The sequence below is a fragment of the Callithrix jacchus genome, chromosome 11, assembly GCF_049354715.1.
Source record: "Callithrix jacchus isolate 240 chromosome 11, calJac240_pri, whole genome shotgun sequence".
Taxonomy (NCBI): Eukaryota; Metazoa; Chordata; class Mammalia; order Primates; family Cebidae; genus Callithrix; species Callithrix jacchus.
Genome location: NC_133512.1, coordinates 117023871 through 117040299, shown reverse-complemented (window position 1 = coordinate 117040299; position 16429 = coordinate 117023871). Strand labels below are relative to the sequence as shown.

At 37.4% G+C, this 16429-nt stretch overlaps 1 protein-coding gene and 1 pseudogene across 13 annotated transcripts in view; both read right to left on the bottom strand.

Moving 5' to 3' along the window:
* The window catches only part of TMEM209 (transmembrane protein 209), a 39683-nt gene that overhangs the window by 9560 nt on the left and 13694 nt on the right, over positions 1-16429 (bottom strand). For 10 of the 13 annotated variants that reach the window (XM_035254732.3, XM_035254733.3, XM_009003088.5 and 7 more), the window contains 5 exons: positions 12327-12502; positions 11630-11701; positions 9466-9562; positions 3461-3586; positions 1066-1163 (listed from right to left, as the gene is read on the bottom strand). In XM_035254732.3, coding sequence (XP_035110623.3) covers positions 1066-1163; positions 3461-3586; positions 9466-9562; positions 11630-11701; positions 12327-12502 — 569 coding nt within the window. Of the gene's footprint in view, positions 1-870; positions 988-1065; positions 1164-3460; positions 3587-9465; positions 9563-11629; positions 11702-12326; positions 12503-16429 lie in introns of all 13 variants that reach the window. The other 3 variants (XR_013524269.1, XR_013524271.1, XR_013524270.1) reach the window with 1 other exon arrangement.
* Positions 7321-7427, bottom strand: LOC118144042 (U2 spliceosomal RNA; annotated as a pseudogene).

Genomic DNA, 16429 nt, shown 5'->3' with positions numbered 1-16429 from the left:
CCACACTATTGCATCCCACGTTACTTAAGATCAAAAAATAGGTGAAAATCCCTTCTCTACCACAAGTTTCTCAACCTTTCAGGTCCACTATAGGAGAATAGTTAAATGACAGTGTATAATAATGAAAAAAAAAAAAAAAAAAATCTAGGTAGGAGGAGGCTGTAGAAAAACAACCCTAAGTTGCAGAAGTGGAAAAAAAGAATATATAATTTTACATATAAAAGAATTACAACTATGATAAAAACACTAAAAACAGTAGCCACCAGTAAAGTAAAAAATACACAAAATATTAACAGTGGTTGGGTGAACATGCTGATACTATTATAAATACCTTATTTTCTAAATTTTTTGAGACAGAGTCTCGCTGTGTCGTCAGGCTGGAGTGCAACTGGCGGCTCACTGCAACCTCTGCCTCCTGGGTTCAAGCAATTCTCCTGCCTCGGCCTCCCGAGTAGCTGGGATTACAGGCGCGCACAACCACACCCAGCTATTATTTTGTATTTTTTAGTAGAAATGGGGTTTCATTATGTTGGCCAGGATGGTCTCGATCTCTTGATCTCGTAATCTGCCTGCCTCAGCCTCCCAAAGTGCTGGGATTACAGGTGTGAGCCACCGCGTCTGGCCCTAAATTATTTTTAATACTTATAATAGGCAAACAAAAACACAAAAATCCACTAACAAAAACATTAAACTGAAAAAATAAAAATAAAAAAATACATAAATAAATCTAAGGGTCAGGTATAGGAGCTCATGTCTGTAACCCAAGCCCTTTGCGAAGATGAGGCAGGGGATCACTTGAACCTAAGACTTTGAGACCAGCCTGGGCAAAAAAGTGCGACCCCTATCTCTATAAAAAATACAAAAAATTACCTGGGTGAGGTGGCGCAGGCCTAGTCCCAGCTACTTGGGAGGCTGAGCTGGTAGGAACACTCGAGATGTGGGAGATCAAAGCTGCAGTGAGTCAAGAATGCACCACTGCACTCCAGCCTGGATGACAGAGTGAGACCCTGTGTCAGTCAAATCAATCAACAGTAAATAAATAAATGAATGAATCTAGGGGCTTACAGCAGAATCCGTGGGCAGGTCTGTATCCCATTTTCGTCCTTTGAAGTCGCCACCTCTGTTCCATCGAAATGAACTCATACAACCGCCCTGAGAAAGTTCTGTGGCAACAAGGTGAAATTTTTAAAAGCTAAGAGTATGCAAAAAAGAAAAAATAATAAAAGGCTAAGGGAATATAATAAGGGAAGCAAATCATCTTAAAAACTTGATCAAAACCTAAAGAAATACAAGATATAAAAAAGATAAACATCACCATGAAGAAATGAGAATCCAAAATGTGGGATTTTGGATTTATCTGACTACTATTCAGGGTTCTCAAAAGAAGTCGAGGGGTAGGGAAAATTTGAATATGGACAATACATTCGGTATCAGAAAATTATTATTTTTTAAGGTATGGTAATTGTATTATGGCTACGTAGGAGAATGTTGTTACTTGTAGGAGAATGCATGCTAAAAAGTAATGATGTCTGCAGTGTACTTTCAAATGGTACAGCAAAAAAAAAGTGTGTGTGTCTATATATATATATATATATATATAGAGAGAGAGAGAGAGAGAGAGAGAGAGAATCAAATATGGCAAAATGTTGCTAACTATCCAAGAAGAGCACAGTGTTCACTGTATTCTTTTAAGCTTTTTTGTTTATTTGATATATCTTTATATACTTTGTATATGTGTCCACACAGACACTTTTTTTTTCTTGATGTACAAATACCCTGCTATCTACAAGGCAATCTTGCCAAAAAACTCAAACACGAATCTGTAGAAAAGAGAAGGGGTTATGTAAAACTACACCATAGGGATGCATTCAGCAAAACCCACCCTATGGGAAACTCTGCACACAATCCAGTTCTTCTGACAAATAAATTGCAAAGGGGAAAAAAAGGTGGATAGGAAGCATATAGCTCAAAATGAACTTAAATAACAAATTGCAATGTATTACAATACTTGAATTACAACTCAAACAAACATTGCCAAAAATTACGTAATTTATGAGATAGCTGGAAATTTGAATATAGACTTAATATCTCATAACATAAAGAATACTAGGGCCAGGCAACATAGTGGTTCACTCCTGTAATCTCAGCACTTTGGAAGCCTGAGAGAGGACTGCCATAGCCAGGAGTTCAAGGCTGCAGGGAGCTACACAATCCTGCACTAGTGCCACTATTGCACTCCAGCCTGGGTGACAGAGAGAGCCCCCGTCTCAAAAAAAAAAAAATTCAGAATGATAATTGTATCATGGTTATGTATGGTTCTATTAGTTTTCAAAGGCTCAGCTGGGCATGGTGGCTCATGTCTATAATCCCAGCACTTTAGGAGGCTGAGGTGGGAGGATTGCTTGAGCCTCGGCATTGGAGATCAGCCTAGGCAACATAGCAAGACCCTGTCTCAAAAACAGGGGGTTGCAGGAGGCTTATCCTTGTGATATACAAGGAAATATTTACAGATGAACTGATAATGTAGGGTTTGCTTCAAATAATACAGGAAGAAAGTGGATGGGGTATGGATAGGGCAGGGGCTACCCAGGGACTAGTGATTGTGGGGGCTGGCTGATGTGTACAAGATGGGTATGTACACTATTTTGTCTAGTTTTGTGTATGTTTGAAATTTTCCTTATATAAAATGTTTTTAAAAGTCACGCAAAATGTTTATTTCTGAACGCTGATCTAACCTTAGGGGAAAGAGAGAACATTATAACTTTCAAATTAAGATTTATGATAAATTTGAATACTATTTCTAAAACTTGTCTTAGTGATGAGAACCTTTAAAAAGTTTATCTCAATTAAAAGAAATTCTAACTTTTTAACTGCTCTGTGAGTAGAGAGGCAATAAAGGGTGTGTGGGGGTGACGGAGAGGCTACATTTCCTGATTCTCAAGTCAGTATCTCAGAAACTCACATCTCCCACCAAATATAAGAATATAACAGATATAGGCTGGTCCAAGTGCAGTGGTGTTTACAACTAATTGATCACAACCAGTTACAGATTTCTTTGTTCCTTCTCCACTCCCACTGCTTCACTTGACTAGCCTTTAAAAAAATAAAAAATAAATAAAAAAAAAAAGAATATAACAGATATATAAGGAAGCAACTTATTAGATAGGAATTATAAGAATTAAGAGAAACAAGGCTCAGCATACAGGAATTAGAAAGAATGTCATAGTGGCACCCATTCTTATAAGTCTAAAAGTAGGAATGAGTGAAATATTCACTGGAGACCACTTAGCTCATATTTAAGCTTCCTACACAAAATAAAACCATTAAGCCATAATTAGATATGTATTTATAAGACATAAATTATCCTTTTAATTAAAAGTTTTTTCTTGTTAATCTTTATTGATAAAATTCCAGTGGAGTAAAAAAGCTCTTACTTTTTCCTCTTCAAATCAATAATTACCTTTGATCCTTTCAAACAAGTATTCCTGATTCGGTGTAAGGTCTAGATACTGAACGATTGTGTTCAAAGTTGGAATGAGAGGGGCTTTAACCAGGGCGGCTTGTTTCAAGCTAGTAATACTAGCCTCTGTTAAAATAAAACAGAGAACACAGATTATTCTAAATGTGTTTCCAAAAGAACTTAAAATGCTCTTGTCATGTGTTCATATAGTTGGTTCGTCACTGCCTTCAGGTCTTTATATAAGCCCATGATGCCTCCCCTGACCACCCCACCTCAAATTTCACCCCTCCTCTCTACACATGAATAACAACACCCCTGGGCTTTTGTTCTCCTTAGCACAAACCACTGTCCAATGTACTTTTTTGTTGTTGTTGTTGTTGTTGAGACAGTGTCTTGCTCTGTCACCCAGGCTGGAGTATAGCGGGGCAAACACCACTCACTGCAGCCTCAATCTCTGGGGCTCAAGCAATCCTCCCATCTCAGCTTCCCGTGGCATGTGCCACCATGCCTGGTTGACTTTTTCCTTTTTTTTAATTTAGCAGAGACAAGGTCTCACTATATTGCCTAGGCTGGTCTTAAACTCCTGGGCTCAAGCAATCTACCAACCCTAGACTCCCAAAGTGTTTGAAATTACAGGTGTGAGCCATCGTGCTTGGCCCAATGTACTTTATCTTTTATTATCTGTCTCATCTGCTAGAATGAAAGCTTAATGAGTGCAGGGACTTTGGCCATTTTGCTCACTGCTGTATCTCCCAATGCCTAGAATAGTAAATTCCCAGCACAGATTAGGCACTCAATGTTGAAGGAATAAATGAAAGAAAGCAATAATAGTTCATTTTAATTTGCACGATCTACTTTACCTACAACTAATCTGGCAAGGTAGCCAGATTTACACATACAACATCCCTCCCCTTCCCCAGGGAAGCAGCCAAATCCATCTGGCAAATCTATGAACAACTAATATACAGAAAATTTTTACAGGACATGTATAAAAGGAGACATATCATTTTCAAAGTAAGTTGAATTAGAAGTTGCCCATTATGCCAGGAAAGCGGAAGCTTTTTTTGGTAGTGATTTCTTTTTCTCTTATCATATCCTGCAAGGTAACTATCCATAGAAATTTAAAAACCAATTAAGCATTTCAAAATATCCAACCTTACTAGCAATATCCAATGTAAGGAAAAGCATTCTTATATGTGTCAAGGTTGCTAGAGTATAAACTGGCATAAGCTTTTTGAAGAGAAATGTGTATAAAAAAAAAACCTTAAAATATGTCCAGGTGCACTGGCTCATGCCTGTAATCCTAGCACTTTGGGAAGCCAACATGGAGGGACTGATTGAGCTCGGGAGTTCAAGAACAGCCTGGGCACCCTGTCTCTACAAAAATACAAAAAAATCAGGCAGGCGTGGAGGGGTGTGCCTGTAGTCTTAGCTACTTGGAGGGGGCTGAGGTGGGAGAATCTCTTGTGCCCAGGAGGATGAGGCTGTACTGAGCTGTGACAGCACCACTGTATTCCCTCATGGGCAAAAGAGCGACTCTGTCTCGAAAACAACAACAAAAATAATTGTAAAATATCCATACCTATTGACACACAACTCTAAGAAATTATTCTCAATAAATAATTACAAATGTACACAAAGATTTGGCAAAAGGATATTCACTGTAGCATTAATAGTAAAAAAAAAAAAAACCCTTGAATTTAGAAATTGGTTAAACATTGTATATATATATTAAAAAAATACAACGTAGCCATAAAAATAATGCTGGAGAATATTGTGAGACAGGTTAGTTAAAAAAAGAACAAAAAATGCTGGAAACTATTTAACAAAATGGAATAATGTTGTGGGGAGCAGGTAACAAAACCCTATGACCAATAACCTACAAATGAAGCTGGCAGGACTGGCAGTTGCTCTGGTTGAATGGGCGAGTGAGTCAATGAGCGGCCTATGAATGTGAAGCCCTGGGACATTACTGTGTACTACTAAAGACTATAAACTTTGTACATTTAGGCTAAATTTAGTTTTAAAAATTTTCTTTCTTCAATAAAAATTAACCTTAGTTTACTGTAACTTTTTTACTTTACTTTTACGTTTTTAAAAAACTTTTAGACTCTTTTGTAAAAACAACTTAAAGCACAAACACACTGGCCAGCTATACAAAAACACTTTCTGTGTATGTTTATCCCATAAGCTTTTCTTTGTTTTTACTTTTAAATTACTTTTATTTTTTTAAATCTTTTTTGTTAAAAACTAAGACACAGCCGGGTGCGGTGGCTCATGCCTGTAATCCCAGCACTTCAGGAGGCTGAGGCGGGCCGATCACCTGAGGTTAGGAGTTTGAGAACAGCCTGGCCAACATGGCGAAACCCTGTCTCTACTAAAAATACAAAAAAAACACATTAGTTAGGTATGGTGGCACATCCCTGTAGTCCCAGCTACTCAGGAGGCTGAGGCAGGAGAATCGCTTGATCCCAGGAGGTAGAGGTCGGAGTGAGTGCAACACAGTGTGACTCCGTCAAAAACAAAACCAAAAATAAAACCCAAACAAACAACTAAAAAACAAACACATATTAGCCTAGGCCTATAAAGGGTCAGGATCGTCAATATCACTGTCTCCCACCTTTACATCTTGTCCCACCGGAAGGTCTTCAGGAGCAATAACAGGCATGGAGCTGTCGTCTCCTCTAAATTGCCTTCTGGAATATGTGCTGAAGAGGCTGTTTTACGGTTGAAATTTTTTTTTTTTACATAGGGTCTTGCTCTGTTGCCCAGGCTGGAGTGCAGTAGCGTGATCATAGTTCATTACAGACTCAATCTCCTGGGCTCAAGTGATTCTCCTACCTCAGTCTCCTGAATAGTTGAGGCTACAAGCTCACTTGTATCATGCCTGGCTAATTTTTTTTAATTTTTGGTAGAGTAGGTCTTGCAGTGTTGCCCAAGTTGATCTTGACCTCCTGAGCTCAGGTGATCCTCCCGCCTGGACTTCCCAAAGTGCTGGGATTACAGGCATAAGCTACTGCACCTGGCCTTTATTTTATTTTTTTTTAAGTAGGGGTGCACTCTAAACAATAAAAAGTATGGTGTAGGCTGGGTGCAGTGGCTTAAGCCCGTAATCCCAGCACTTTGGGAGGCCAAGGTGGGCAGATCACGAGGTCAAGAGATCGAGACCATCCTGGCCAACATGGTGAAACCGCATCTCTACTAAAAAATACAAAAATTAGCTGGGCATGGTGGCGTGCACCTGTAGTCCCAGCTACTCGGGAGGCTGAGGCAGGAGAATTGCTTGAACCTGGGAGGCGGAAGTTGCAGTGAGCTGAGATGGCGCCACTGCACTCCAGCCTGGCGTCTAGTGACAGTGTGAGACTCTGTCTCAAAAAAAAAAGTATGGTGCAGTAAATACATAAATAGATGAAACAGTCACACAGTTGTTCGTTATCAAGTATGTACTGTACATAATTGTATGTGCTATACTTTTATATGACTGGCAGTGCAACAGGTTTGTTTGCAACACATTACCAAAAACATGTGAGTAATATCTTTTGCTACAACCTTGGGATGGCTACGAGTCACTGGGCAATAGGAATTTTTTCAGCTCCTTTATAATCTTACGGCCTACTGTTGCATATGTGGTCCGTCATGGACTGAAACGTCATTATGTGGCCGATGTGGCCTATACACTATGTATAAAGTCAAGTCACAGTTTTTTCTCCAAAAATACAGAAATCAAGTATTTGAGATAACCACTATCAATTTTAATTAAAATTGATAGTGGTTTAAATTTGAGAGTGGTTATCTCTGGAAGCAGAATTATAGGTGATATTCTTTTCTGTGGATTTCTGTACTTTACAAATTTTCTACAATAAATGTATGCTGCGTCTGTAGTGATAAAACAATGTCATTATTTTTTAATTTTTTTAAATAAGAACAGATACTACACTTGATCTTAGCCAAAAGGCTGAGAAGTGAACAATGTTTTTTATTTTGTTTGTTTATTTATTTATTTATTTATTTATTTTTTTGAGACGGAGTTTCGCTCGTTACCCAGGCTGGAGTGCAATGGCGTGATCTCGGCTCACCGCAACTTCCACCTCCTGGGATCAGGCAATTCTCCTGCCTCAGCCTCGTGAGTAGCTGTGATTACAGGTGTGTGCCACCGTGCCCAGCTAATTTTTTTGTACCTTTAGTAGAGATGGGGTTGCACCATGTTGGCCACGATGGTCTCGATCTCTTGACCTTGTGATCCACCTGCCCCGGCCTCCCAAAGTGCTGGGATTACAGGCGTGAGCCACCGCGCCCGGCACAATGTTGTTATTTTTTTTAAAAAGTGTATCACAGTGGTGAAATGTTGTGAAAAATAAGTGCTTTTATAACTTACAAAGGATATGCACAGGTTTCAAATAATATTTCCAAGACCTAGAAAGTGCCCAATCTGGCTTTGGAGTCAGAGAATTCTGTCCTCAAATCACTGCTGTATGCACTGGGCAAGTATTAGCCTGGGCCTATATAGGTTCAGGATCATCAACATCACTGAGTCTCAGTAGCCTCATCCATAAGATGGGGCAATAACAGCCAGTTTTCAAGGTTAATGTGAGTGCTGTGTTAATTACATATGAAACATTTGGACATTCAATAAACAGACATATTAGGGATGCACATTTCTATTCTTAGTTCAGATAATAAAGACTAATTAACAAAAATACCCAAAGTAGATGGAAAGTGCTGAGATGCAACCCAAGGTACTTGACATTTTTCAAGGAGAAATGTGTCCTCTAGAAGGAGCTGGGACTAAAATATTCTTTATATATTCTGAAAGGTGATTACTTAGTAACTAAGTTGTAGTATGTATCTTTTAAGCAATTTATATAGTACCCTAAAATTTTACCTTTAGTAGATAAGAGAGTTGAAAATAGGTGATGGAGAATTAGTATTATTACATAGTCTTTATGCTTTATACAACTTTGTCATTAACATCTGCTAAGAGTCTTGGTTTTATATCTAGAATATATAATGAAAACATCTACCACTCAACAGACAAGTAACCAAATTTAAAAACAGGTAAAGGATCCAAAAAGACATTTCTAAGAAGATATACAAAACATCAGTAGTCATCACGGAAATGCAAATCAAAACCAAAATGTGATTCCATTTCATGCCTACTACAGGATGGCTACAAAACATTTAACAAGTGTTGCAAGAAGACCCAGCGGAACCCCAATCACGCTGGTGGGAATATAAAATGGTGCAGCTAGCTGCTTTAAAATAGTCTGGCAGGGCCTCAAAAGATTACACAAAGTTACCATACAGCTCAGCATATACCAATTCCACCCCGAGGCAAATACCAAGAGAAATGAAAACACAGGTCCATATAAACACCTGCACATGACTGTTCACAGCAGTATTATTCATAGTAGCCAAAAAGTGCAAACAACCCAAATGTCAATCAAGTCATGAATGAACAAGCAAAATGTAGATCTATTCTGAATACTATTCAGCAATAAAGGAAATGAGATAATGAGAAATTCTACAACATGGACAAACCTTGAAAGCATTTATGCTCAGTGAAAGAAGCCAGTCACAAAGTCACATTCATATTCTGTGATTCCATTCATATGAAATATCCACAATAAGCCTATCTACAGCGACAGAAAATAGACTGGCGCTTGCACAGGGCTGAGAGGAATGTATAGAATGTGGGTTGACCGGTCAAAGGTGGAGGGTTTCTTTTCCAAGAAATGAAATGTTTCAAAACTGACAACTGGCGATGGTTGCACAACCCAAGACTTTGGACTGTACATTTTAAATGATAAATTATATGGTAGGTAAATTACATCTTGATAAAGCGGTCACATTAAAAAAAACCAAACAAACTAGATTATAGACATTTGGATTTTTTTTTTTTTCACCTCAAGGTAACAAAAGAAGTTAAGCAGTCCATTAGAGGAAGAAATTTTCCACCCGGCAGATTTACTGACAGAAACCCAGCACTGGACTCTGTTGCCACGTACCTCCTATCTGTAGCTCCGGACAACCCATTCGTCTCATCTGTGTGCTGACAGAATCAATCTCTTGAACAAGTGGCACTAATATTGTCTCATTGATCCACTAGGAAGAAATAAGGTACAGATTTTTGGATACATAATTCCAAAGCAGCTCTCAAATAATTACTTTCTTTTTTACAAGCAACTCTAAGAATTTTTTTACTATCTTATACTTGTATATTAAAAGAATTGTACAGTATAGTGAAAAAAAGAATGAAAGTAATCCCAACTCGAAATCAAGAGAGGATTAAATAAACAGGCCACTGGAGTGTAAATGAACTAAATTAGATTCTTAATATTTTTTTTCTGAAAAAAATATAAAACTTTTAACTATATGTTAACTTTTTCTTAAAAATTTCTAATTATTATGTTTAGCTAAAAGGATAATCTTCAGTTTACATTTGTAGGGTAACTTTTCACACATTTATTAATGTACTGTTTACATTGGTTTGTGAGTAAGATAGTTTCTCAAACTAACGGAACAGCTTAACTCTCGGCAGGCTCACCTAATTCCCTAACCATGTGGAAAAACAAACTTATTACATTTGAAACTGGCTTGCGAATATTACAGTATTACTTTAGAACTGGGATTTTCAAATGCCTTTTCTATGGCTAACATACAACTAATTCTGGGATGTGGAAAGACTGTCTAAGGATACATTCCATCTGGTTTGTATGTTATCGTTTTGTGTATGTGCCTGTAGCAACTTCGATTACCACTGCTGTTTCCATCTTTTGTTTATCCATAAAATGAAAGGATGAAAAAACGTTTCAGATGAAATATGATATTATAAACAACTGAAATAAAAACGTTCTGGGAATGTAAAACATTTTTTGTAATCCATTTAAGCAAGCAAATTTTGATATAATGGCAAGACTTGATCTGAATTCACATAAAGCTATGTATAAACTTTATCCCACTGAGTGTGACTATTCATGTTTTTCTGCAGAAGTATTAATGTGGTTGATTACTGGGTGCTAACTAGACTCTGGTGTTATAAAATATATGGTACAGGTATACACATGCATTGATTTTTTTAAAAATTCCAAAAACTCTAGCTAACTCCTAAGACTTCATATTTTAAACATATCAGCATTTTTAGACTAGCCTATAACAGAAACTACAACAAACTCCAGTTCCAGGACATGATCTCATTCATTCATTCTTCCAACATTTACTACATGCATCTTAATTTGCCAGCCACTCTTAGGCTGTAACAAAATCACCTAACATGTCCCAGAGAGAGGTCTAGGCCTCACCCTCATAAATTCTAATCGAGTAGGTCTAGGATTGGGTTCAGGAATTATCTGTAAACTGCCATCCAGGTTTCTGGGTCAAGAAAGTAGGCTACCATTTTTTTGCCCCTCTATTTTGATACCCTATTTAAATAACAGTAAAAGGATTAAAAATGAGCACAAGTGATTTCAATATAGTTCTAGAAGATGCAGAATGGATGCATGAGTGTTGAAGGATGAAACAACAGAAGTAACAGCCCCTTCTGAAGCTAAGTGGCGCTCCATGTAGTGGAAGGAGGAGTCCATATGCCTAACAGAACCCGGGACACAGGTGCTACAGAGGATGGGAGGAAGACATGGAGTTGAAAAAAGGAAACTAACTCATTCTGTATAGGGAAAAGTTGGCCCAAGATTAGAGGGTACTTCTCTAGAAATATAGAAATCATAATCTATTTTGAAATAGCTTCAAGCATATGTGGTCTCATCTCTCTAAACTCTTAAGTTTTCTGAGGGCAAGGACCTCATTTTTGTTTCCCTCACAATTCTGGGTACATAAAAGGCTCCAACAGAAAAAGCTCTTTGGATCTAAGTGTATTAAAATAAAAAAAAAAAAAAAAAAAGCTCTTTGGAAAATAAAATTGAAAAGTGGAAAAGGGAGGATCTTAATAACTAAACATATTACTCCTTTATCTTCTCAAAAGGTATCGATTCAATAAATATGGAGAAGGAAAAATCTCATGAAAATAAGTTTATCCTTATATATGTGCCATTCATACTGTACCTTTATAATAACTCTAATATTCTAATTTATAATAAACTCTAAATGATATTCTAATAACATGCATTACATATTAAGAGGCACTAATATTGTCCAAAGAGTAATGTCAGAACTTACATTTCTAAACTTAGCTGTCCACGAATCCATATGATCAAGAAGTTGTCTATTCATAGCCACTCTTGCCCAAACCTATAAAAATTCATGTTTAAAATGAACAGTGAGGAAAAATCTTGCCAGAAATCATCATGCTTTCTCCTACCCTAAAAAATATTTAATTAACTTAGGAAAAAAATTTCCCAAATACCAATATTCATCTAAATAATATTTGGTAATTTTCTTATTACCCACTTATAAGTACTATTCACACATAGTTATATCTTTAAAAGTTCCTTACATTGGTATGTGTAAAGAACATCTTTCCTGCTTTTAAGAACAAAATAAAAATTCCGTATTTGGTATTAAAGTGATGAAATTACTGACAAATATTCCAATCTAAATATATTTTAAAAGCAAGATTTCTGTATATGTTAAGTACAATTATATACCTGAGAGCCTTTTTATAATCAATGTAAAAATATGTTTCAGGCAGGGCACTAAGGTGAACCATGTGTCACAGAGTAAAAGGTATGATATAATTTAGTTTTTAGTTTTAGGTACACAAAGTAAGGTAGGAGCCTTCCCACTGCTTAATATGTGCCAGATTTATGCTTCCGTCCAGCAGAATGGAAGATTACAGAAAAAATGTTCCAGAAGTAGAAGATTTTCTAGTAATGCACAAATCATAAATATTAAGTCACTTTTATTTTCCACTTACCTCTTCTGCAGCTTGTTTAGAGGTGAGATCAGCTTCATCTTTGTTAGCACATGGGGCCTGAGACCTACAGGCAAGCTGATACTGATACTTCTTTAAAGTTTGTGCATAATCCCCCATAGAACGACTGTAGTTCCAGAAAGTAGGACTGCTGGAAGGAGAGGTGGAATCTGGGCTCCCTGCAATTAATTGTTAAGGTAAACAGTATCAGTCTGTTGTAGCAATTCTGACATCTAGAGTTAACACTTGTATCTGGGCAATGGCAATCCAGGAATCAGAAGACAAACACTCTCAATGAGCTTCTCTTCTCCCCCACATAATTTTCTCTTGGGAGAACACAGTCTACTTGTGATAAAAATGAAAAACAATATTTTCTGAGCTGTATTAATTGAAGAGCCATAAGAACAATAAGTCGTCAAAGGCATCTGTCTAGTTTTGTTGAAAAATTAAGTGCATTTCATTCTCTAAGACCTTCAAATCATTCAGTAAGAAATGGCCAGGCATGGTGGCTTAGGCAGGGTACAGTGGCTCACGCTTGTAATCCCAGCACTTTGGGAGGCTGAGGTGGGGAGATCAGCTTAAGTCAGGAGTTTGAGACCAGCCTGGCCAACATGGTGAAACCCTGTCTCTACCAAAAAAAGTACACACACATACACACTAGCCAGGCGTGATGTCGGGTGCCAGTAATCCCAGCTACTAGGGAGGATGAGGCAGGAGAATCACTTGAACTTGGGAAGCGGAGGTTACAGTGAGCTGAGATTGTACCACTGCACTCAAGCCTGAGTGACAAAGTGAGACTCAGTGCCAAAACAAACAAACAAACAAAAGACAAATTTCTTTTGGAAATAAATAGGCTAAGCAAGTTCTTTGCCTGAAGTATTTAGAAGCTCCTTCTGAATGGGATAACTATAGCCTTCTCCTAAAGACTAGTCTCTAGGCTAAACTTATTTGCTCCTGTACTTTATTGTGTTTCATTTAATAGCCTGTGGTAATTCCTGAGTTGTATTAAAAGACTATCTGATGATTATACTCCTAAATTTATAAATTTACTTTTAAGAAATGTAAAAAAAAAAAATTCTATTTAGGAATGTACTCCTACCGAGGCCTCTGAACCAGGATAGTCATCATACTTCAGGGTTAGAGTTTTTGTCTGTTTTCCCAAACAGAATCTGAGCTCCTTGAAGGCAGCATCTGGCATAGTGCCTAAATAAATAAGCACGTTCTTGAGAACAATTCTATGGTATTTATGAAAGGCTTATATTTTCAGAGTTTGACTGACACAAAAAGTATCAGTTGATATTTTACACCCTCAAATAAAACTCATAAATAGAAACAAGTTTTTGTTTTTTTTAATCTTAGCAGAATTCTAAAAGGAATGACTAGAAAACAGTAAAACTGATTTTCCTGTTATGTTTACAGGTACAAAGAATAAGAAATCATCAAAGGGATATGTAGTAATATTTCAATTCATCAAGCTTTTAAAAGTTAGCCAAGGAGCTTTGGTGAATGTAGTATGTTTCATGCCAGCATAAAAACTTATATACGGTAAAAAAACATCATCTCACTTTGTGTGAAATTCTGACAAAATTGACTTTAGGAATGAATTAATGTTAAGAAAAGCAGTTGTAAACCAACACAAATGATTTAATAAATAGAGACCAGAAATGGAAAGTAAGAAATATGGTTATAACAGAGCATAAAGTTATCCCATTTTGATTAATCATTATGACCATTAATTTTAAGAAAAGTAAGTTTTCTCTGAAAAAACTTGAATTTGAGAAAAATTTCACTGAGGATTAAATTTTAGACGACGAATAGAAATAGAAAGTTCTAATACCTCTGGGCATTAGTCAAAGCAAGAAAAATATACATAGCAAGTCATGACAAAACAGGGCCTTTCCATGATGACCACCACCACCACCACCACGATAGCACAAAGTCTATAGCTGGAGAATCTCAAAGACCTCAGAGTCAAAGCATATGGAGATTTGGAAACCTGGCAACACAGCATACCAGATAACCTAAAACATCTCCCACCATAAATACCTAAAAACATTTATTAAATAAAATACATTATTTAGACCAGCGCAGTGGCTCACACCTGTAATCCCAGCACTTTGGGAGGCCGAGGCAGGCAGATCACTTGAAGTCAGGAGTTCGAGACCAGCCTGGCCAACATGGTGAAACCCCAACTCTACTAAAAACACAAAAATTAGCCAGGTGTGGTGGCAGGTGCCTGTAATCCTAGCTACTCAGAAGGCTAGGGCAGGAGAACTGCTTGAACCAAAGAGGCAAAGGTTTCAGTGAGCCAAGATTGCCCACTGCACTCCAGCCTTAGCAACAGAGCTAGACTCCATCTCAAAAACAAAAAAACATTATTTAAACAAATAATGGAGCTTGCAAAAAAATAAGGCTATGAATAGTCAGTGGTTAAAAATGAAAAAAGGAATTAAAAATCAAAATAGCCTGTAAGAGAATGCTGTGGCTGCTCTAGAGCATTTTGTAGGCCTTGAGAAATATATCAGCTTGGAATTTATTGCCCACGTGGGAAACGAACATAAGGATTTGCGCCCATAAGAAGTAGAGAGTTGGGCTGACACCTTTCTCCTACCCTTAGTCCCTGCTCCTGATAGAGGACCAGGAATCTCAAAGGGCCACATTCTGAGTAGATAAGAAAAAAATCTGTTCACTGGGACCAGGAGATAATGGAACCTTGCCTGTGATACGTTGTTGGGAGATCTGAAAAAAACAAAAAACTCTGAGATTTAAAAATTATAGATACATCTTTGAATAGGTTTAGAGTGCCCATTTATATTACCTTTGAGGTCCAGGAATCTCCAAGCTTAGAAATCACTTAAGTTAGCTAAAGGGCAATAATACTCCTAAGGCACCTAACAGAGGCAAAATACAAAACAGCTAGGAAGAAACAAGGCCTCCATTCAGCCAAGATAAGCTTACCAGAAACACACAGAAATTCCATAAATCGAAAGGAAACAAGCCTCCAGGCATAACAACCAACAAGACAAAAATGGACAGTATTTAACCTCTAAGCACTTTAGATAACTCAACTATTTAAATAAGTGCATTTAAGCAACTGCAATAGAAAAAAAGGAACTGAAAACGTAAGAATAAAAAATATTCTACAAAAAAGTGGCATATTTGAAAAGAACCAAATAAAACTATAAAATGAAAACAAGCGACTGAAATTTAAAAACTCAATGAATTAGTTAAAAACAGTTTAGACATTGCTAAAGAAAGAGCTGATCATGAGTCCACAGTGACTAAACCAAACAAGCTGGGGTAAGGGTAAAACAGAATAGGGGCGGGGGGATCAGCTCAAAGAATGATACTGTCATGTCAAAAGAACAGAAAAGCCAGCTTACAGAGGATCTCCCTAGACAAATCTGGGACAACCTAATAAGTGACACAATTAGGGAGAGGAAATCTTTATCTTACAGAGTATCAACAAATAAATGTAAAAGGTGGCTGCACAATAATGTAAATGTACTTAACAGCACTTAATTAAATAGTTAAAATGGCTAACATTGAGCTAGGTGCAGTAGCTCATGTCTGTAATCCCAACACTTTGGGAGGCCCAGGCGGGTGGATCACCTGAGGTCAGGAGTTTGAGACCAACCTGGCCAACATGGTGAAATCCCGTCTCTACTAAGCATACAAAAATTAGTCAGGAGTGCTGGCAGGTGCCTATAATCCCAGCTACTTGGGAGGTTGAGGGAGAACTGCTTGAACCTGGGAGGCAGAGGTTGCAGTGAGCCAAGACTGCGCCATTGCACTCCAGCCTGGGTGACAGAGCAAGACTCCACCTCAAAAAAAAAGGCTAATATTATAAATTTTATGTATACTAAATTTTATTACAGTTTTTTAAAAAAAGGAAAAGTATTAAAGAAATACAGAAGAAATGATGAAATGGGAAAGCTCCCATGACAACCAACATAGTAATAATTTAGAAAAGAACCTTAAAAGGATGTTAGAACTACGAAGTCAAAGTTTGATGGGGTTGGGCACAATGGCTCATGCCTGTAATTGCAGCACTTCTGGAGGCCAAAGTGGGTGGACTGTGTGAGCTCAGGAATTCGAGAAAACGC